The sequence below is a fragment of the Porites lutea genome, chromosome 11 (assembly GCF_958299795.1).
Source record: "Porites lutea chromosome 11, jaPorLute2.1, whole genome shotgun sequence".
Lineage (NCBI taxonomy): Eukaryota > Metazoa > Cnidaria > Anthozoa > Scleractinia > Poritidae > Porites > Porites lutea.
In genome coordinates, this window is record NC_133211.1 from 8,176,729 (window position 1) to 8,197,656 (window position 20,928).

General features: G+C 39.1%; 2 protein-coding genes across 2 annotated transcripts; one reads left to right on the forward strand and one right to left on the reverse strand.

Annotated features, from left to right (window-relative positions):
• The first annotated feature begins 148 nt into the window (after positions 1 to 148).
• On the forward strand, positions 149 to 18,334 carry LOC140953405 (NADPH--cytochrome P450 reductase-like). Its single transcript, XM_073402888.1, has 16 exons — positions 149 to 445; positions 1,438 to 1,495; positions 2,266 to 2,394; positions 3,350 to 3,499; positions 6,020 to 6,144; positions 7,101 to 7,187; positions 7,631 to 7,747; positions 7,967 to 8,083; positions 8,931 to 9,049; positions 9,680 to 9,861; positions 10,089 to 10,238; positions 11,088 to 11,199; positions 11,962 to 12,114; positions 12,996 to 13,132; positions 13,947 to 14,038; positions 16,128 to 18,334. Exons 1-16 carry the CDS (start codon positions 300 to 302, stop codon positions 16,270 to 16,272), a joined length of 2,019 nt encoding a protein of 672 aa, XP_073258989.1. The 5' UTR covers positions 149 to 299; the 3' UTR covers positions 16,273 to 18,334.
• On the reverse strand, positions 17,895 to 20,928 carry LOC140953406 (tetratricopeptide repeat protein 4-like). The gene is made up of 4 exons (XM_073402889.1): positions 20,821 to 20,928; positions 20,061 to 20,222; positions 19,780 to 19,856; positions 17,895 to 19,455 (listed from the first exon to the last, which is right to left on the reverse strand). The coding sequence occupies exons 1-3, from the start codon at positions 20,915 to 20,917 to the stop codon at positions 19,786 to 19,788; spliced, it is 330 nt and encodes a 109-aa protein (XP_073258990.1). The 5' UTR covers positions 20,918 to 20,928; the 3' UTR covers positions 17,895 to 19,455; positions 19,780 to 19,785.

A 20,928-nucleotide genomic window follows, 5' to 3' on the forward strand; every position in this document is an offset into this window, starting at 1 on the left:
CCTCGTTCATATGCTATCCTTCCCAGTGTCCTCTCACTAGCGGGAATGCCATTATCCCGCGGGATTCTGTACCCGAAGTTCTTCCCGTGATCACCTGGTTACAAAGCAATTTGCATGCAATCTGTTTTCGGTGTTTGCATAATTACATTTCCTCATCGTCTTATTTTGAACTTTGCTGAGCAGGCTGATTTGCCCCGGAGCAATATCCGGTTCCGTTTAGATCAGGCCTACGTATTTTCAAGCAACGTGTGCAGGTTTAAAACTGTGAAATCAGTGAGTGTTTTGGACATTTTTTCGCCATGTCTTCAGCTACTGTCACGGAGAAACCTCTGGTTGGCACAATCGACATCGTTCTATTTGCTTCTTTTGTCGGCGTTGTGCTTTACTGGTTCTGTGGGCGAAGGAAAAAAACAGAGACTGTCCTTTCACAGAAACTCGTGTTAGCGTAAGTATGTTTTCGCTTTGATAATTGTTCCATGTTAAGTCGCTATTTCGCTTTTTCGACATTGATTTGACTACTGCATTTTACGTTTTAGTATTATGCAATAAACTTTAGATTACAGATAGCTTAAGATTAATCACGATCGCTGCAATATATTCATCTTGCATTACAGTAAGTTACACTGAGTTATCGAAATTTCTAGTTTTGCTAGTTTTTTTCTGTGCTAATCGTAGGTCAGCCTTGATGCTCACCTGTACTTTGTGCATGTATGATGTGCCGGGGCCAGTGCATGCAGAGAATGCAAATCAGCCGGTTCTTTAATGTTTATTTGGTTTTAACGGTTAGAAACTATTACTGTAATATGTTGATCTAAGTTTTATCTTCTGGTTGATCAACCACATATAAGTGAATCAACACCTGATGGTTCTTATGAACAACCAATCGCCTCCTATTCTCACCTTTTGGTTAATTAATTAATTTAATATGAGGAATTAACACTGGAAGTGACCGACAGCTACTACATAATTAATAATTTTGAAAACCTTGTATGGTTTCATATTGTGTATGTAGTCCTGGGAGACCAAGGGACAATCAGTCTGGTTGAGAGAAATGGTGCAACAAAAGTTGTCAAGCTCAAGCAGAGGTTTCCTTTGGTCCCTGTCAAAGTGATTCTCACACATGAATGTCTGGACCAAAATTCTTCAAATTTATGAACTGAGCGATATCGATCTAGACTGTACACAATACTTCAAAAGTAGCAGAGGAGGGGGGAGGCAGGGGAGGCTGCGGCCCACCCCAAACAAAATTTGGGGGAGCAGAGCCCCTACGTTTTGGTGGCGAAAAACACTTTGTTTATCCATTCTGTAAAGTTAAACCTCCATCTCATGCCTAGGTCTACCTAACAGCTGCGCTTATTGTCTGACACTTCTGCATTGTTGTTGTTGTTGTTGTTAAAGTATCATATAGTTGTTTAGTAAGTCCTGTTCACTCAACAGTCCTACAACTAGAGTTGCTCAAGAAGACACAAGTTTTATTGGAAAAATGAAAAAATCTGTAAGTCCAATGTCAGCCATTTGTTATTTTTTATACCTTCTAAATCCCTAAAAAGTACAAAATTAAAACCCTTTTGCTGAAGTTCATATTAACCTTTGTAGTATTGTGCTATAATAATATTTATTGGCACCTATGTCATACATAAATTATTGTTGATCTATACTTGGGTTTAAACAGCTAGTATGAAGGAAAAAATGTCTTACAGCTACATTGTAGACCTTTTGAAATACACCATAATACTCTTTTGAGTACAGATTTGGATGATGCACTCATCTTACTACAAAGGGGGCAGTGGGAACACTGCCATTTATGGACTAATTGTAGCTACATTGAAAACCGAGGCTGTGCTCTAAAGAAAATTGAAGGGAGCTTGGTGCTCTCAACCTGCAAAATATAGGGTTCCCAGCATATAATTTGTATGAAAAAAATAAGATTTTTTAGTCACACAAGGGCAAACGTTAGGCGCCATGAGCTACTAGGCACTGCTAGAGCACAGCCCTTAAAACAATAAAAAAAGCTAAGCACAAGGCCACAAGCTCAAACTATTGACATTACATGAGGGCACACTCGCTATGAAGCAACTTTTGAATGGTTAAGTAATATATTTTTACTTGGGTTTTAAAATATGCATATGTACTTAACTCTATTACCTGTTCAATAACAAAGGTATTCATAGTACTTTTCAGGTGATATGTGGAACCACATTATTATCACTCATTGTTTTTAGTGCCAGCTTGCTGTCATTGCTGCCTGTGGCATTTCTTTTGCAGGGAAAATGTATTGCAATATTCTATGGGTCCCAAACAGGAACAGCGGAAGAGTTTGCTGGTCGCTTGGCAAAGGATGCACAGCGTTATGGGTTGAAAGCTCTAGTACTAGATCCAGAAGAGTGTGATATGGTGAGTTAGTGTACAGCTGTACATGTATTTGTTGCAGATCTTTTCAGGATTTTGTGAAATGGGTTTTAGAATAATTTATTGGAACATGTATACAAATGATGCAAACAAATGTCACAATTCATCGGGATGTAGAGAATGTACTGTCCCACTTGTGTGTACATATGAATATTATTTTTATACTGGTGTATGAAAATACCAATATTCTTCCAGCAATGAAAACATTTTTTCTAAAGAAAACGAGTACCTTTTCAAGAACTGTAATACTGTACAGGTAGTCGAAGCCTACATATAATTTTCAATAAACCACAATAACTGTAACTGGTGTTTACTGGGAAATTACAGTGTAGGCCTTGATAAGCTTGGAAAAGTGTAGGTTGTTTACAGTGTACAAGCAGGTTTTTAATGTAGTGTAAAACTATAAAATAAATAACAAAAGTTGGTAATTTTTATTGTCAGTCCATATTCTCCTCTTTTGTGTGCCATGCTACATTGTTGTAATCACTCCCTGCCCAGTTTGTTACCCAATGTTTAATTTCCTTTCTTGCCGAGGGAGTGAGAGAGTAAAACCAAAGAATTTTGACTGAGTTTAAAAAAATAATTTTGTCACCTATTCAGAAAACTCTGAACACCTGGCTGAAGTATTGAAGGAAAGTTTGTTGTCTTATGACTTGTCACAACAAAGATCAGGACGCAGTAGCAAACCTCAAACCACAAACTAATTACTGTTGCTGCTCCCTTCTTCAGTTTTCTTGCACCTGGTTGGCTTTTTTCTTGCAACACAGTAACATTAACAATTATTTCTGGCATTCATGGTTTTCAGAGTTTCACAGGAACATACAGTTTCATATTACCAAGCATCAATTTGTATCAAACCATTTGACTTAGGTTACTTTGCAACTGTAAGAAATGTTGTATCACGAAAACAAGTCATGTATTGCCGATTTTTTTTTTAAAGGAAGAACTCACTCGCATGGGTGAAATTGAGAACTCTCTGACGATCTTTGTAATGGCTACTTATGGTGAGGGTGATCCTACAGACAATGCACAAGAGTTCTATGAATGGCTTCAGAATGACCGGGATGATTTAGATTGCCTTAATTACACAGTAAGCATGTACTTGCATATGTAGAAATTAATAAATTATATAAACCAAGCCAAGCTTTTAAGGAGACATTCTGCTAAAATACTTGCTATTCACATAAAGCAATAAACTTTTTTATTATATAGATACTGATGAAATTCCAGGATTTTTCCTTTTTCCAAAAAATCATATCTTCATCGCGTGCAAAGAAGATACTAATTTTATCTCTCATGTGTGAGAATATTGGTGTCGCCATGGTTACTAACACACTTTTGACTTTTTGGAACAGAAAATATAAGTACTATTCTCTTTATTTCTCCTTTATAACTTTATATCCGAGTTTCATAACACTTTTGTGACAAGCTTTTTGCGATATGTGGCCACTTTAATTACAATATTTTGCTCTTTCAAAAATGAATAAAGAAAAGTTGTGTTTTATGTAGGAATTTCATCAGTATCTATAAAATAAACAAACATTACACGGCCGCTTGGGGATACAAACCTTCTCGTGCTGAAAGTATCTCTCATATCTCTCACTCGTCAGCTTCGCTCACTTGTGAGAGATACTTTCAGCCCTCGAAGATAAAATTCGTATCCCTGTGTGGCCACGTCATATCCTCTATATCCATTGCAATTGTGTTAAATTACCTCTGACACAAAAATTTAAGACCTTGAGTTTGTGATCCAGTGAAAAAGTATCAAGTGGTGTGCAGTCTATTTCATATCACTAGGGATATGTGTTTCCTGGGTACGGGAACTCATATCACTAGGGCTATGTGTTTCCTGTGTAAGGGATCAGTTATCATTAGGGCTGTGCTTCCTGGTTAGGGGAACACATATCACTAGGGATATGTGTTTCCTGGGTAGGGGAACACATATCACTAGGGATATGTGTTTCCCAGGTAGGGGAACACATATCACTAGGGATATGTGTTTCCTGAGTAGCTGGGATCAGTTATCACTAGGAATATGTGTTTCCTGAGTAGGGGAACACATATCACTAGGAATATGTGTTTGCTGAGTAGGGGAACACATTTCACTAGGGATATGTGTTTCCTGGGTAGGGGAACACATATCACTAGGGATATGTGTTTCCTGGGTAGGGGAAAACATATCACTAGGGATATTTGTTTCCTGGGTAGGGGAAGACATATCACTAGGGATATGTGTTTCCTGGGTAGGGGAACACATATCACTAGGAATATGTGTTTCCTGAGTAGGGGATCAGTTATCACTAGGAATATGTGTTTCCTGAGTAGGGGAACACATATCACTAGGAATATGTGTTTCCTGAGTAGGGGAACACATTTCACTAGGGATATGTGTTTCATGGGTAGGGGAAAACATATCACTAGGGATATTTGTTTCCTTGCAAGGGTAACACATATCCCTAGTGAAATGTGTTCCCCTACTCAGGAAACACATATTCCTAGTGATATGTGTTTCCCTACTCAGGAAACACATATTCCTAGTGATAACTGATCCCCTACTCAGGAAACACATATCCCTAGTGATATGTGTTCCCCTACCCCTGTGTGTTTCCTGTGTGGGGGAACACGTATCACTAGGGATATGTGTTTCCTGAGTAGGGGAACACATATAACTAGGGATATGTGTTTCATGGCAAGGGGAACACGCATCATTAGGGATATGTGTTTCCTGGATAGGGGAACAAATGTTACTAGGGATATGTGTTTCCTTGGTAGGAAAACACATATCACTAGGGATATGTGTTTCATAGGGGAACACATATTACTAGGGATATGTGTTTCCTGGGTAGGGGAACACATATTACTCGGGATGTGTGTTTCCTTGGTAGGGGAACACATATCACTAGACATATGTGTTTCCTAGATAGGGGAAGACATATCACTAGGGATATGTGTTTCCTAGATAGGGAAGACATATCACTAGTGATATGGCTTAGGTTACATGCCACTGATCACCAAAGCCACACGAACAACAGACCATACCGCTATGCTGATTGATCACTAGGGATATGTGTTTCCTGGGTAGGGGAACACATATCACTTGGGATATGTGTTTCCTTGGTAGAGGAACACAAATCACTAGGGATACGTGTTTCCTGAATAGGGGAACACATATTACTAGGGCTATGTGTTTCGTGGGTAGGGGAACACATATCACTAGGGAAACACATATCACTAAGGATATGTGTTTCTCATGTAGCGGAACACGTATCGCTAAGGATATGCATTTCCTTGCTAGGAGAAGCAAGTTTAACTAATGATATTGTGTTTCTTGGGTAGGGGAACACATATAACCAGTTACGTGTGGCTCCCAGACCCTTCGCCTGGTGCTGGGCCTTTGTCTTCCTTGCCAGCTACTTTCTCTTATTGTCCTGCTATGTGAACCATTTTTGACAACCCTGCTTAATATGTATAACCTAAGGGAGGTGGGTTTTCTATGGTTTATAGGTTTGATTCCTAGGAATGGTTTTTATATGGCAGCTTGTAGTTGTTTAAGCAGCATGAATTTACTCTCTTATTGATCTAAGAGTATTATTTTGGTCTGTATTTTTAGGTATTTGGACTTGGGAACAAAACTTATGAACACTACAATGCTATGGGCAGATTTGTAGACAAAAGGCTTGAAGAAATGGGGGCAAACCGGGTGTTTGAAAAAGGAGAAGGAGACGATGATGGAAAGTGAGTTTAGGTAGTCTTTTTTTCTAGCCACATTAGCTAGTGCAGGCATTTATTTGTTCTTGCCCTGTCCAAACTAGAACATGATAGCACCTACACTTATCCCTTTAAGTCTCAGGAGTGACAAAAATCTATTTTCTCTTAATCATGTCAATATGTAATCAAGAGGAAATATCATGAGAATTGATAAATTGATCACTTAAGTGAAAATGCTTTGTTAACCAAATAATTCTCTTAACTGGTTCTTCAAGCAAATTTATGGACTGAGATGAATGTGGAGAATTTTTGTGTGGATATTGGGGTTTAAGTTATAATGGATACATGTATGGCTACATGCATGCTACGCATGCGTAATAACAACATGGAGATTAGGATTGTGGGCTCCTCTTGTCACCTGCAAAAACTTATCTGGAACAAAAGTAATATGTGTTGGAAATGCCACCTGGTGTTGGCATCTATTTTTGACAGGCCTTCTAATCGCAATAAATGTCAATTTCACAAGAATTAAGATTGTACAGGTAAAATTCTAAAAATTTCATGTGTAAGACGTAATTTTGTGAAATTTGACTTTCATTTTCATGGGCTCCGATGAGAAATTTTTTTTGGTGTTACTACAAATGATTTGTTACATCTTTAGCCCTTGAAAAATGTAAGAAAGAATGCAATATGCTTTAAATTATTCTGGTACAAGATTTTTGTCCACTGAAAATCAAAATTACTCAATGTCCTGATGGATTCTGTCTTAAAGTCATTTGAACTTAAATGCAGCATTATTCACCAAGTTATGATAAGAAACTATATTTTTTTGTCATTTTTTTAATCCTCATTGTTCATGTTGCCCTTTTTCTAAAATAATGGTGTTCTGATCCAAGATTGTGGATCAAAGAGAGTGGTTGTTTGGATTCAGAAAATGGTTGCATGATTCCCTTTGTAAATAAGGCAAATGTTTCATGTTTCAGCTTAGAGGAAGATTTTGTAAGATGGCGAGAGCAATTCTGGCCAGCAGTATTGAGTAAATACAACATCGATATCCGAGAAATTAAGAGGTAAGTAACCTACCGGTACATCAGTTGGGCTATTATTCTGGGCTGTCATTAAAATTTCGAGTTGCCAGGCTAGTGATACATGTAGATGGGGAATCAAACAGCTAAGGATTTTGTTTTGTTCTATTTGTCTTCTATTTTCCTACAAACGTAAGTAGGGGTCACGCTCATAACAGCCGGGGAAAATCCCTGGCCCCTGGCCCTTAATGACAGCCCTGGCTACTCATAGTCAAAGACCACACATATTAAGGTTTAGTATTTTTTGCTTGAAAAAGCGTAGTAGCCTTCAGTAAATGGTCTGATTTGTTGTGGTAGCACTCATTTGAGGGCAGTGCTAATTCGAGTGTAAATAAGCACAGTCCAAGTAATTATTACTTAGACTGTGTTTGTTGTTTTCTTGTGTATTAACACTGAGGTATCTGATACTCACCTCTAAATTTTTGCAGGAGACTGTCATCTTGTATTGAACGTCAGTTCAAACTTGTGATTCATGAGGACTTACCTCAGGACAAGATTTACACTGGGGAAATGAACAAACTGAAGTCTTATGTCACTCAGCGTCCGTAAGTATATATGTATGCGTACAGTACAATTGGCGTTTGTTTTATTAGAAGATCAAGGTCAAAATATCTTAACGTTATTTGTAAGCAGAATGGTGCAGTTTATCAGCGGTCACAAATAAGGGAAATTTTCCATGCTGTCTGACAATCACCATGTACATAATTTTTATGCGTATATGTTCAATGATGTATGATTTGTTATGTCTTTACCCTGTTTTTCAGGCCTTTTGATGCCAAGAACCCTTTCTTGGCACCTATGTTGGTGAATCGTGAACTGCACAGAGCTGGCAACCGTTCCTGTATGCACATTGAGCTTGACATCACCGGCTCCAAAATAAAGTATGTTTAGACTGAATTTTAAAATATTGTTCATTTCATTGATGTTAATACAAAGTCACATTTTTTTTTGCACTACCCCTTCCCATCATTATCCTTTTCATCAATATAATCACTGTCATTGTCCTCATGATCTATGTACATGTAGTGTTACGGCACCAACACTGCAATTATACCTCAACAACTTTCTTTATTTGATCATTTTCTACACTGTACTTATTTTGCATATCAATGTAATAAGAGCTTTTTTAGATGATGTGGCACACCGTTTTCAAACCAGTAGCAGCAATGACCAACGGATAATACATAAATTTTCAAATAAAGATTTTATTTTAAAAAAGAATCTTTAGTGGTACCCTTACCTGGCTTGACTGTAACTTAGGAAGCACTCAGCGATTGTAATCTAGAGATTCTGGTTTTATTTGCTGTGCTGACCATGTGGATAGATAAGTTTCTTTGTAATCTTAAGTTCATCTCCTCAAGTTTGTTTGTGAATAGCTAAATGATTCAGTTACCCACTGTTAGGGGAAATAATCCTTTTGCCACTTGTGGTATTATCAGTTTTTGTTTTTAGGACCCTTTTACTCCCAGTGTGAATGATGGAGTCTAATAGGGTGCTAATTCTAACTTTGGAGTCTGTGGAGATAAAACCTGCATTGTGACTATTCACATGAAACCTCTTTGCTAGTACTTTCACACGGAAGTATTTTTTTCAGCATTTTACAAAAAGGGAATTAGAATTTTAAGTTTGGGCTTAACCCTTTTTTGGGGTGAAACGGTTAATCAAAGTACATCAACCTGGGTGAACAAAAATGCACAGTAATTAACTGACTTTGTCTTGTGTTTGAAGATATGAAGCTGGAGATCATGTGGCAGTTTATCCTACCAATGACCCTGAACTTGTAGAGAAGCTTGCAAGCATGTTAAATGTTGACCTGGATGCTGTCATCTCACTTCAAAACAGGGATGGTGAGCATATATTCATTTAATATTAGAAAAGAATAGAATAGAATAGAAAACTTTATTAATGTGTCGGAGCCGTATAGCTTGGGAACAACCCTATACTAATTTGGGGACACAAATTATTCCAGTGTATAAGTATATGGCTTGATAATGTGCCATGTCAGTTTCCAGTTGACCCTTGATCCACAAAGACCATCTTGGGGACAGATGTAAGTGGCTGTTGTACAGGCTTCAAATAGAATTGACGGATGTTAAAATGAGGGAATGCGTGGGCTATCCACCGTGGCAAAGAAATAAGTCATTGTGGAGAGGTCGAGCCAGGTTTGCTTTTACAGTTCTGCCTGGATTATCCACTTGTCAATCTTGTAACCTTGGTAGCAAACAGTCTTACATGTAAAAGAATGTCAGCAATTAGAATATTGTTCATTTTGATGCATTTGATGTCAGTGATACAAATCTGCCACAAATGCCCAGGATGTGCCGCAGATTAATACATGAATCTCCCAGAGATTTAATTAAAAATGAGTTTTTTTCACAGGAAGGAGATCCAGACATGGCATAGTTTTTTGTAGTCAAGTGTGAATACTGTACAAGTTTGTTCCTGAACTGAACTTGATTTTTTCACCAACCTTTTAGAGGATTCGCCTAAGAAGCATCCTTTCCCTTGTCCAACAACGTATCGAACTGCTCTGCTGCACTATGTGGACATTGCCAGCATAGTCAAGACTCATGTGCTGAGGGAATTAGCAGAATACGCCAAAGATTTTCACCACAAAGAGTTTCTTATAAACATTACAGATACTACAGAAGAGGCGAAAGTAAGTCAAGCAGTTAGCTGCCTTTTGTGATTAATTGGAGTAATTACATTAGTTTTAGCTTCGCTACACTTACATACATACACTGATTACAGATAGCCGTTACGGCACCTGAAGGATGATATTGAGGTTTTCCCTATATTAAGATCCCTCCTTACAGATAACGCACCCAGCCAAGGAAAGGTTAAAAAATGGAACACACTCTAATCGCCCTGTTTATCGATCCTCAGAAACAATACCACGACTGGGTTATGAATCCACACCGTCATATCGTTGCTGTGTTGGAGGATCTACCATCCCTAAGACCACCACTGGATCACTTGTTAGAGCTTCTCCCGCGACTGCAATGCCGCTACTATTCCATCTCATCATCGCCAAAGGTAGAGTAGACTTGTAAAAGGCAGCGTAATTCCTATAGCCTACAAGTCTTCATGCCATTATGCATAGCATTTTTTACCGCTCATTCGGTAGAGCACTTGACCGGGAGGTCACGGGTTCATTTCTCAGGACCGGACCATACCAATACAGTGCCGGATCCAGACCTTGAGATAAGGGGGCGGGGGGGAGGGGGCCAGTCATCCAGACCCTTAGATAAGGGGGGGCGGTCTCCAAAAAAATTTATTCTGCCCTTCGGGCCTCTAAAAATAAGGTGGGGGGGAGCTGGGCCCCCCGGGCTCCTCCCCTGGATCCGCCACTGCAATGCTGAGCGTCCTAACATAACTGAGAAATGAAGGTACTGCCTTTCCCCCGCAAATGGCTAGACCTTAACGTGGCTCCGATGACCCCGTAAAACGGTGGTCCCATCTCCAGTAGGAGACGTAAACATAGTGTTCTGAATCAAAACTTTCGTGCTAAATACATTGACTCTCTTTTTACACTAATCTTGTGGTTGTTCAGCCGTCATTTTGCCTGAAAAGCCTTTTTTTTGTGGGGGGGGGGGGGGGGGGGGTCTGAATATTCTTAAAGTATAGGATTTTTTAGTCTTAGGGAATCTGATAATTTGTGGAACGACAGATGATGAAAATTTTCGAACAAGTTTGTGTTCTTCTGTTACGCCTATTGTATCTCGTTTTCACACAAGAGTACGGTAAATATTAAGTTGAAACGACCGCATTTCTCTTATCTCTGATTAAATATACTGTGACAATTAAAAGTACCGGAATTTGATGACACTGTCTGGTCCTTGCTGCGGTTTAAGGTATGATTTTTCGTGCTTTGCTTTTTAAAAGATGTACCCGAACTCCATTCACATCACTGCTGTACTTGTACGATGGACCACATCAAGTGGTAGGGTGCAGAAGGGTGTGGCCACTACCTGGCTATCAACCAAGAGGCCCAAAGGTGAGTACTCTTTTGCACGAAATAATACCTAACAAACAGACTATTCCCTAAATCTCCATGTAACAATTGCAGAAACCAATTGAAAATGAAACCTCTATTAGGCGGTCGCGGTCACCTTTTGGCCATCCCGACGAGATTTCTCCTATAGTTGTCACCTCTATTAAGCGGCCATCAAACGCTTAATGCACGTTTGATTCACTTAGCGTGGCTTTATATAAAAAAATATGATAAAGTGAAATACAGCCCGAGATAGAAGGTGACGACTGATTGTGAGTTATTAATGCCGCTCCCGTCGCGTTGGATTCCATGTTGTATTGCTTTTGTTCATTCGGGAGATTTTACCGACGACGACCGCTACGTCATTTGTGATAACCCTTAAGGAAGGTCTCACACTCAGGTGCAATTCCACCAATTCGGTTTTGGCTCTATTAAATGCTTTTCATCTGCAATCATCGACAAAAGTCTTGGGACACTTTTGCATTTCTGAGGCGTTTACCAATTCACACAGGTCCAACCCTTCGCCTCACCCCACAAACAATGTTGGACACGTGTATCCCGAATTTTTTCCGAGTTTCAAGTTTGTAAAGGGTGGGGGGAGGGAGAACTGCAAGAAAATTCCGAAAAGGATGCACTGTTTAATGAGGGAACCGAGAAATGACAGAAAAATATAAATATTGCATTACTGTCTCAAGAACTTTTGTCCATGATTGTAGTTATTGGGCAGATTTCATAATTTTTCTTCTACATTTTCTTCCTTTGCAGAAGGAGAACCTCCTCGCGTTCCAATCTTTGTCCGTAAAACCCAGTTCCGTCTGCCGTTTAAATCAGTGACACCTGTTATCATGGTGGGGCCTGGGACGGGCTTGGCGCCTTTTAGAGGATTCATACAGGACAGACATATGCAGAAACAGAATGGTGTGTACAGTAAAATCAAAGTTCAAAAAAAGAAAAACGTGTCGTTTTGTGTTTTTAAACACTGAAAAATTAGTAGCATTGTGCAAAAGGGGTTTCATTGGAATGGTCTCAACGTAGGCTTAGATTTATTTAAGTTAGATTTACGTACTAAATAAATAGTACCACGTGAAAGTACTGTCGGAGTGGTTTTATTTTAATGGTCACAACCAAGGATTTTGTTTCCACGTTCAACAGTAAGAACTACCGAGAGCAATAATGGCTCCTGAACTACATGATGATCCATGACATGTCTCCGTTACTGACGTTGATAATGAAATGTAGTTTGTACGTGTGTAGTAAATGTTATTTTTTAAAAAAATACACCTTCCTAAAACGGAAACCTAGAGCTACAATACTCGTCAAAAATCTTGAAACACCTGTGTGCGTTTCCCCTTCCCCAATGTTGATTTGGGCATTACAGTCGTCTCAGTGCTCCAAAATACGCTTGGCTTAACATTGGGGAAGGAGACGTGCACATTGGAGTGAGAACCAAAGTGCGATGAGTGATTGTAAGAAAGTTTCGAGAAATTCACCAAAAAAGGTGTCTTCTTCAACGATTTGTGACGAGTATTGTGGTCCCTGTTGTTCTTTAGTCGTTCTTTCTTTGGTCCTTCCTATTGTTCAATCAATTCTATTTATAAATCTTAGTTTAAGGCGAAAACCTCTCTGAGACAAACCTCTCTAAGGTTACGAACTAGTCCGTTCTAGACACCGCAACGAAAAATGTCCGTTAACGACGCATTTTACATATTTAGAGGTGAACGCGTTTAAACATATAAACGGACTCACGTAGACATAAGCTTGTATCACGGCAAAATAAATAGGTCTTTCTTTGTTAACAGGAAAACAAATTGGGGACATTGTGTTGTTTTTTGGATGCCGCAAGAAGAGTGAGGATTACATATATGAGGATGAACTTACCTCTTATGAAAAAGATGGAACAATCGCTGACCTGCATGTGGCTTTCTCCCGCGACCAGGTGAGACAAAAACTCTCGTTTTTGTTGTTGTCGTTGTCGGTTGCAATCTTGTTGTTTGTAACGCGGCTGTTTTAGGTAAATCAATGGTAAAATGGCTTAGCAAACGGGTGTATTTTGCTTTGCAACCGGGCTGCAAAACGAGGTGAAAAGCGATGTTGCGCGTTTTACCACCCGTGTATTGTAAAAATCAGGTTTTTAACAATAGCATGAATACCGACTTCTGACAGGATAAAATTACAGGGGAGAAAAACTTGCTTCAAAACAAGTTGGCCTTGGGCCGGTAAAAATGTTAGAGCTACCGTGAACCATCTATTCACCTCCCCTTCTCAAATAAGCCCCCGTTTTTTTTTCAGGGGAAGAACGTTAATACATCCCCCCTTTCTTTTAAGCGCCCCGCCCCTCCCACTTATCATTCTTCACTAGCAAATGTTGGACTGTAATAATCAATCACGACTCTAAAACTTCGTGTGGACTGATCCATGACTTGTGTTAACCGACTGGAATTTCGAATTTGTTTTTGATTCTCGGCTGCATGACCTCTAACTTCTTGTACTTGAGCTTTTCCACTTTCTATTCTAGTTCCTTATGAAGAATTAATACCTTCGTTTTTGCTAAATTAAATAATAACCCCCTCTTAAATGCGCCGTTCGTCTCTATTAAGCCCCCCTTAAAATGAATTTGAAATAAATAAGCCCCCGGGGGTTTAATAGATGATTTACGGTATACTCTACTTTCTGCAAACTGCAACAACTTTATTTGCTGCACGGTTTCTTGTAGATTTTGTGACTAAAAGACAGTTGTTGTTTTTGCTCAGGAGAAAAAAGTCTATGTGACGAATCAAATGGCTGAAAACAAAGAATCCATTTGGAAGATATTGGATAATGGAGGCCACATTTACGTTTGCGGGTAAGATGCTTTAGTCTTTTTTTAAACTGAAACACGTTCAATAATTCTAACTTTCGTTAGCAATACTTTCGAGTTGTATAGTCAGCTCTCTCTCTAAGACGCCGGGACACCTTTGGGACCATCAAAAAGTGTCCGTCTAAGAGAGATGACCGGCTTATAGAGGTGACCGTCAAGAGAGAGTCGACAGCACCATGAAATATCTCATGAATGACTTGATTTTTCTTAGTAGAGGCCCTGCCAGCGGGGGTGGGGGGGGGAGGGTCCCATGTCATGTCTCGTGTCGGTGTTCATAAATGCTTCACGTCGCTGTCGGAAATTGAACAAAAATTCTTTGACATTGTCGGAGTTTTAGAAAAGGGGGATAGCGATGCGCTGTGAAGAAATCATTACAGTTCTGGGCTTTCTCAGTTAACATTTCGCGTATCAAACACCTATACATCGCCATTCACAATTAACACAATTCACAGGAGGGTCCAGAGAACAGACTGAAGCTCACTGACAAGAGACGTTCTCTGAAGCCCAAGGAAAATTGAAGAAAATTACTTCTCCTTAGCATTCAGACTGTTGATAAATTAGCCAAACCACCGTTCTTTGTCGCTTATTCTCGGCTTTGCCGTCACTGTCGCAATTTGGCGGAGGGAGGTTGTCTTTACGCTGGGAAGGCCTCTTAGTATGCACACGCCCTCTAGGCGAGTGTTTATATAAAAAAAATCAGTTCACGTGTGGGATGTTTCCGGTATACCACGAGAAACATTGCATAACACAAGAATTATTTATCCTGTCACTCAACTAGGCTCGATTTTCGCCGCTCTCTCGGGGCTCATTCCCCGAACAGTGGCTGGTAATCGAGCCTGTCACTCAACATGATGACGTCAAACCTCGGCATCACGGGTAAACTCGAAGAAAAAACAATTACACTAGGCAGTCTGTTAACAACAATTCCCAAATGATCGACAGCTTGTCAATGAATAAAGTTCGTATTCACCTCTGTCTATTTTACTTGCATCTGAAGAAAATTGGAAGATAGCTGGCAAATTTTTCTGATGGGTTAGACTTTGTTTCTAAGTGCAGCTGTGTACCCATCCCGGTTTTCGCAACACTGCTTTGGTTTCGTTAGTCTCAGATGAAAAATTCTTTGCCCGTTGTAGTCTGTTTGCTGTCGTTTCATATTCCTTTTTTAACTATGACTTCTAAGAAATCCGAATGGTAATATTAAAACTTGGGTTTTGTAGTCTTGTTACAAAGTTGCTTCTGAAAAATTTGGTAGAACAAAAAGTGCCAGCCGCTCCATTTTTGGCGGGAAAATGTGGAGGCCGCAAGCACCGCCGGGATTTTTCAGTGAAATGCTACCGGTTTCTAGATTTCTGATTGGCTGTATTTTTTTTGACATGGGGTAAATAATATTACAGGGCTGTCACTTAGATTCGGGGACCGGGGATTTCTCTCCACTACTTTGAGCTGAATCCCGGCTCTTTTCAATGGAAGTCTACTAATTGCATATACCTTACAATTTGAGGTCTTAGTGACAGCCATATTTTTTAGTTATCCAAGGTCACAAACACTAGTAATACTCAGTATAATGCATGTCAACTACAAAAGAACCGACGGAGAAAAAAGAAAGGTTTCTTTATTAAAATTTAGTGAAACTGGGAAGGTGTGTCCTACGTTAGACCAGCTCGTATGAAAGGTTGAACACGGACATCGTGCTCGAGACGTTTATATGTCGAAATGGGTGATTTTACATGTTATTATTGTAACGAAGGGAGAACACTCAAAACTATGAAATAAATGCCTATTATATTTTGCTACCTTTTTTTTGTTTTAGATTTATTCACTTTGGGGTGAGCCCACTTTTCCTACATTTTCTTCCCCCTTATTCATGAGAAACAAAAAGATAGCCCGGCAAGAATGGTAACCTGGCTAGCCGGGTCACCCTTTTCTCGATGGTACGAGACAATCAGAGCATGTGCGAGCGCTCTTGGCTCGGGAATCCTCCAATGAAAGGCAAAGGGGTCACTTTTTTTCTCATATAAACGCTTGCTAAGCCTTTATTACGACGGTTTCACCAATAACATGTTTTTTTTTTCAGCGACGCCCGCAATATGGCGCGTGATGTTCACAATTTGCTGGTGACCATTGTAAAGGAGAATGGAGGAATGACAGAGAACGAAGCTACTGATTACGTGAAGAAACTCAGCGCTAAAGGGCGATATTCCGTAGATGTTTGGAGCTAAGAAACCTACCAGTACCAGATGTTCAAACCTATTTTTTCTGATAAGTGAAAAATTGCTTCTTAGAAAACCGCTCCGTAACTAGCACGGTTCTTTAAAACACATTGCGCCAACTGAAAGAGTCCAATTTCCCAGCTTTTTCGTTAGTGAAACAATACTGGAAACAACTTGGGCTTTGTATCCTGATCACCAACTTTTTTTATCAATCGATCATATGCAATCAGTAGATTGGCCAAATAACTGTTTTGGATTTTAAGCATTTTCAGTGACTGTTTGCCCCATTTCACGACCCAAGTTTTGCATCCGGCATCAATTCTGTTCACTTGGCTAGGTTTGCTTCAACGCTATTTGCCATTTTAATGTCGCGCGAGAGTCTAAGTCAGTGTCGCGTTGAATTGCACTACATGTATGCTGTTTCGGCGGACAAATTGACTCAGTTTCCTCTGCAACTTTGTAATAGCCAACAAAAAGAAACGAGTCGATGGTTGTCCCACAAACATTCCCATAGTACAGTTTGACATAACACTGATCCAGTCAAGCGCACAACCTCAAAATATCCAGTTAAAAGCCTCATTTAGTGTATAACAAAGCCCTAATTTTGGTAATTAGAGATTTACCCTAATAATTTATTTTTGTTATTATGAGTTGTATGTTAAAGTAGATGTGATAACAAAGGTAACTTAACGGATTGAATAGGAGATTTAACCAACTAAATTATTGTTACTTATTCTAAGCGATGCTTTACGACGTTGTTCGTGTCTTCACAATTTTAATACAAAAATGTATGATAAATAGCTTACAGTAATTTCCCACTTACTGATTATACATGAATCACACTCCCAAAAATCGCATCACAGTTTTTTTTTATCGATTTTCTTTACTGTGAAATTTCCGTAGCAATTTATTTTAAGAAAAACATCTAGAAAGATATTTTTGGTGGGAACTGGCTTCCCCTAACAAGAGTTTTTTCAGTAATTACGGTATCTCACACCATCGAAAATATAGCTAATCAGAATGGAGGAGAAGCTATTGAATTTTCGTCGGTATTCAACTGTTTATTCTTGTCAGGCGCTGCTGTTTGACTTGCCCTCACGCTGACAAAAATTAAATTTTGCCTATCATAAGTTTTGGGAACGATGAAAAAGTCTACGCCTTATTATTTAGACTTCACTAAATACCTGAGTATTTTCTATGGAGTGGGATAAAATAGACCATGCTTCATTATAGTACAACAAAGAGTACTGATCCAATGTTTCTTGTATTCTCAAGTCTAATATATATTCAAGAAGCTTGTGGAATATTCCATGGTGTGCCATCAATCCATATCACGTAGTATTTATGATTGTAGAAATTTAATATAAAACATTACTTTTTGTAGTTCAAATCACCGTATTTCCTCTTTTTGTCCCCCAGAAGCTAATGACCCTTGAATCTTATGACCCCCCCTCTAATTTAAGTAATGGGGAGCTTAGGCAAGGACAACGGCAACTGCGACGGCAACGAGAATGTCTAAAAAAAACCCTCGTTCCAGGAGCGCTGGGATGAAATAAGCCCCAGGGAGCTAATAAGAGGGAATGCGATCATAGCCTTAAATATCATTTGTGGCCAAAGTAGAGAAGAATATAAGTTCAAGTAGCAATTGGAGTCCGCGAAAAGGACTGTTTTTTAAGAATTGTTTATGCCAGCACAGTAGTTTGCCTTAGAAACTCAGTATACTCAGTAGTTTTCCCTCCGTAAACAGTGCGGTCTTTGTGTCGTGACACCAAATAAAGTAATCGTTCTGACCAATCAAAGCAGAGATCGACAACCCATCCAGAACAAAGCGGGGTAAAAAGAGTTGTATGCAGGAGCTGGTTTGTTCTTACATCTAATTGGTTAAGCTTTTAGCCAATCACAAAGAACGCAAACGGAAGGTTAAAGCAATCGGAATTATTTAGACGGTAAGCGACTTAAAACCGCTCTTATAAAAGGAGGTATAACTACTATATACTCAAGTAGCACTATACTTATCACGTGTATTATTGTAGCCTTACTCTATCAAAATATAAGAATTTTACCCACTGAAGTTCCTGCGTCTTAATTAACTAAAAGTAAAAGATTTGTCCTAAAACTGAAAAAAAAGAAGATGGTAAAAGTGAACTGTTTTCAATTAGTTGAACAGTGAACGGCGTTTTGGAGGGAAACAGATCAAGTTAGCGTTTCAGTGTTCAATGGTCACCGCCCTTTTGGCGCAATTTAAAATCAGGGTGCGGCGCGCGAGCTGGAAACAGGTGTTAACCGGGCATTCGGAAAACGCTTCTTTATTGGCTGATTTTTGTGCACGCGCTTTTCATCATTTGTTTCGTCAGAAGGAAAAGAATTAAGTTGTAAAACAAACTCACTGTCTTGAGGATATATTTTTGAGAGAAGAAAAGCATTAACCTCATAAACTTGAGGTGGGAATTGTGTTCAATACTTTCCAAGAACCTGCCTAGAACATAGAAAATCGAGAAAGGATAAAAGGTATTTCGTCTTGTTCCTTCTATAATAGCAGGAAATTGAACAAATTTATAACGCTGGGAACAAGGGTAGCTGGGTCATTTTTAATACTTCTGCTAGGTTTTATTCTTTTTCATTTCCTTTTGATCCAAACCGTACTAGGGTTCCTTGAAATTGATGTTTAAATTTGTGGGTTCCTCCTTTTTCGCGTTTTGACAACGTTGCAATTGCAAGTGATTCTGTAGAAAAAGGAAATTGTACTCAAGGTCTGGTATTGCGTAGACTGGCTATGTTCAAAACAAAAAGGGAAGTTCAAAATTCCCCAAAAATTGAACAATGTAAAAGTGACGACATCGCCAATCTGGTCAGTTGGTTGGCCTCCCTGTGCTTCACGGCATCGGTATTGTTAGACTATCGTATCCATTTCACGGTCTTATTGAGGGTCTTACTCGTACTCTATGCTGTAATTAAATTGTTCGTAAAAGTGTCTCATAAATGTCGTCAATTGCCGCAGTGATGCAATAACAACGTGTACCAGCTGTAGCTCCTAAAATGCACGTGCAATTCCAACCACGCCTTCGCCGGGCTTGAATCTTTCCTCGAGCACTGTGACAACAGCTTGAGACATCATAGAAGTTTGACTTGCAATTTCGTATTCAAAACATCTGCCACTGACCACGAAAGCCTTTCTCTTTGGGTCTTTTTGAACTAGTAAGATTAGGAGACAAAATAATTGTTTTTAAAAATTGGCTACTTGAAAACTTATAGGGGTCAACCTCGTCCCCAGGGTCTTTCGTTATCCAATATGGCCTGAGAAGACCCTGGGGACGAGGTGGTATGAGGGTGTCTGATAGGGATCAACTGCCACGCCCTTATTGGTCTCTTTTAATTCAGAGGTTTGATTTTAATTAGCCGATGAGCATCCCCGTCAATTTCAAAAGTGATTCCCCTGGCCGGGGTTGAAGTAAAATGATGCCGTCCTTAAAATATCGCGGTAAACTGCTTACACCGTTTAAAAACTAATAAAATTACCTGTTATTACTGCTTAGAATAAGTGTGGTCGTTTATCAGAGGCATCTTTAAATCTCTCAACGTTTCGCTGTAATTTCCTGTGAATGTTAAAAAGACAGTCACTCATAGTCAAGGAAAATATGCGCCAGTTCAGGAGCGTCACAAAGAGCAGACAGGACGCAATTTTTATCATCTTAAAAGTACTTTTTTTTTGAAACACAAGGCCTGGATCTAATAGATATTAATTTCATAAACTGCTAGACAGAAATAAGATTGACATGTAAAATACATAATAGCTTTACCCAAACAGAGGTGTGCAGTTGCCCGGTTGCGGTACAGTTTTGCTTTGAGATCTTTATCTTTGCAATTTACTTTGATTCCCTCAGTGTAAAAGTAAACGGCATTGTCATAATCGTTGTTACTGAATGCTTCATTTCCTTCATTGTTGTAAACCTCTGCAATTGCTAAAAAGGAAACAGAATTGAGTTGTCGTTACTTTCTGTAGTTAAGCTCATGTTACTAACTCGTTCACACTTGTAAATCCAGCTTCCAATGAATTACTTGTTCACCCTTTAAACCCTAAGAGTGACCAGCATCAAATTTCTCCTTGTAACAGCAATGCTTTGTAAAATAGAGTGGTCATGAAAATTACAGACATGATCACACAACATGAAAATGCTTGATATTTTATAAACTTCTCCCCACTCGTTCTATAGTAAATGAATAGGGGCGACAAATGAGAATTTTAATTTTGATCTTAGGGTCTTAAGGGTTAACTGACGAATGACACATTACCTTTAAAGATCAGTTGTAGGCATAGTTTTGTTCTATCACTATTGTGTATTCGAAGTTCCAACTAGATACGATCACTGATAAATTGAGCTTAAACTCGATTTCTGTTCGTCTATAACTGGCGATGGTGGATGAAATTATTGAAATATGGTTTCTACTAAAACCGTGCAAGTTGACCATGGGTGTGGCTATTTTCAAACGTTTCTCTTTTGTCTCTTCAGTGTTAAGGCCTTCGATACTACACTGTTAACAGTCTTAAGTAGTCTTTACTTTTCAAAGTGCTGTCGTCAAAATTAAGCACTTGTTCATCATCACAAGTTGATGTGGGGTCTCCATCATTTGCTGCTTTGATTTCACTCTGCGACATAAATGCTTGTG

What these genes read in the sequence shown, in the direction of transcription:
- LOC140953406 (XM_073402889.1), bottom strand. Translation starts at nt 20,917, where the DNA reads ATGTCGCAGAGTGAAATCAAAGCAGCAAATGATGGAGACCCCACATCA. An exon ending in TGACGACAGCACTTTGAAAA is followed by an intron (nt 20,223 to 20,820) that starts GTAAAGACTACT and finishes TTTCCTTTTTAG; the next exon opens with CAATTGCAGAGGTTTACAAC. An exon ending in AACTGCACACCTCTGTTTGG is followed by an intron (nt 19,857 to 20,060) that starts GTAAAGCTATTA and finishes TAACATTCACAG; the next exon opens with GAAATTACAGCGAAACGTTG.
- LOC140953405 (XM_073402888.1), top strand. Translation starts at nt 300, where the DNA reads ATGTCTTCAGCTACTGTCACGGAGAAACCTCTGGTTGGCACAATCGAC. An exon ending in TAGATTGCCTTAATTACACA is followed by an intron (nt 3,500 to 6,019) that starts GTAAGCATGTAC and finishes CTGTATTTTTAG; the next exon opens with GTATTTGGACTTGGGAACAA. An exon ending in CCATCTCATCATCGCCAAAG is followed by an intron (nt 10,239 to 11,087) that starts GTAGAGTAGACT and finishes GCTTTTTAAAAG; the next exon opens with ATGTACCCGAACTCCATTCA.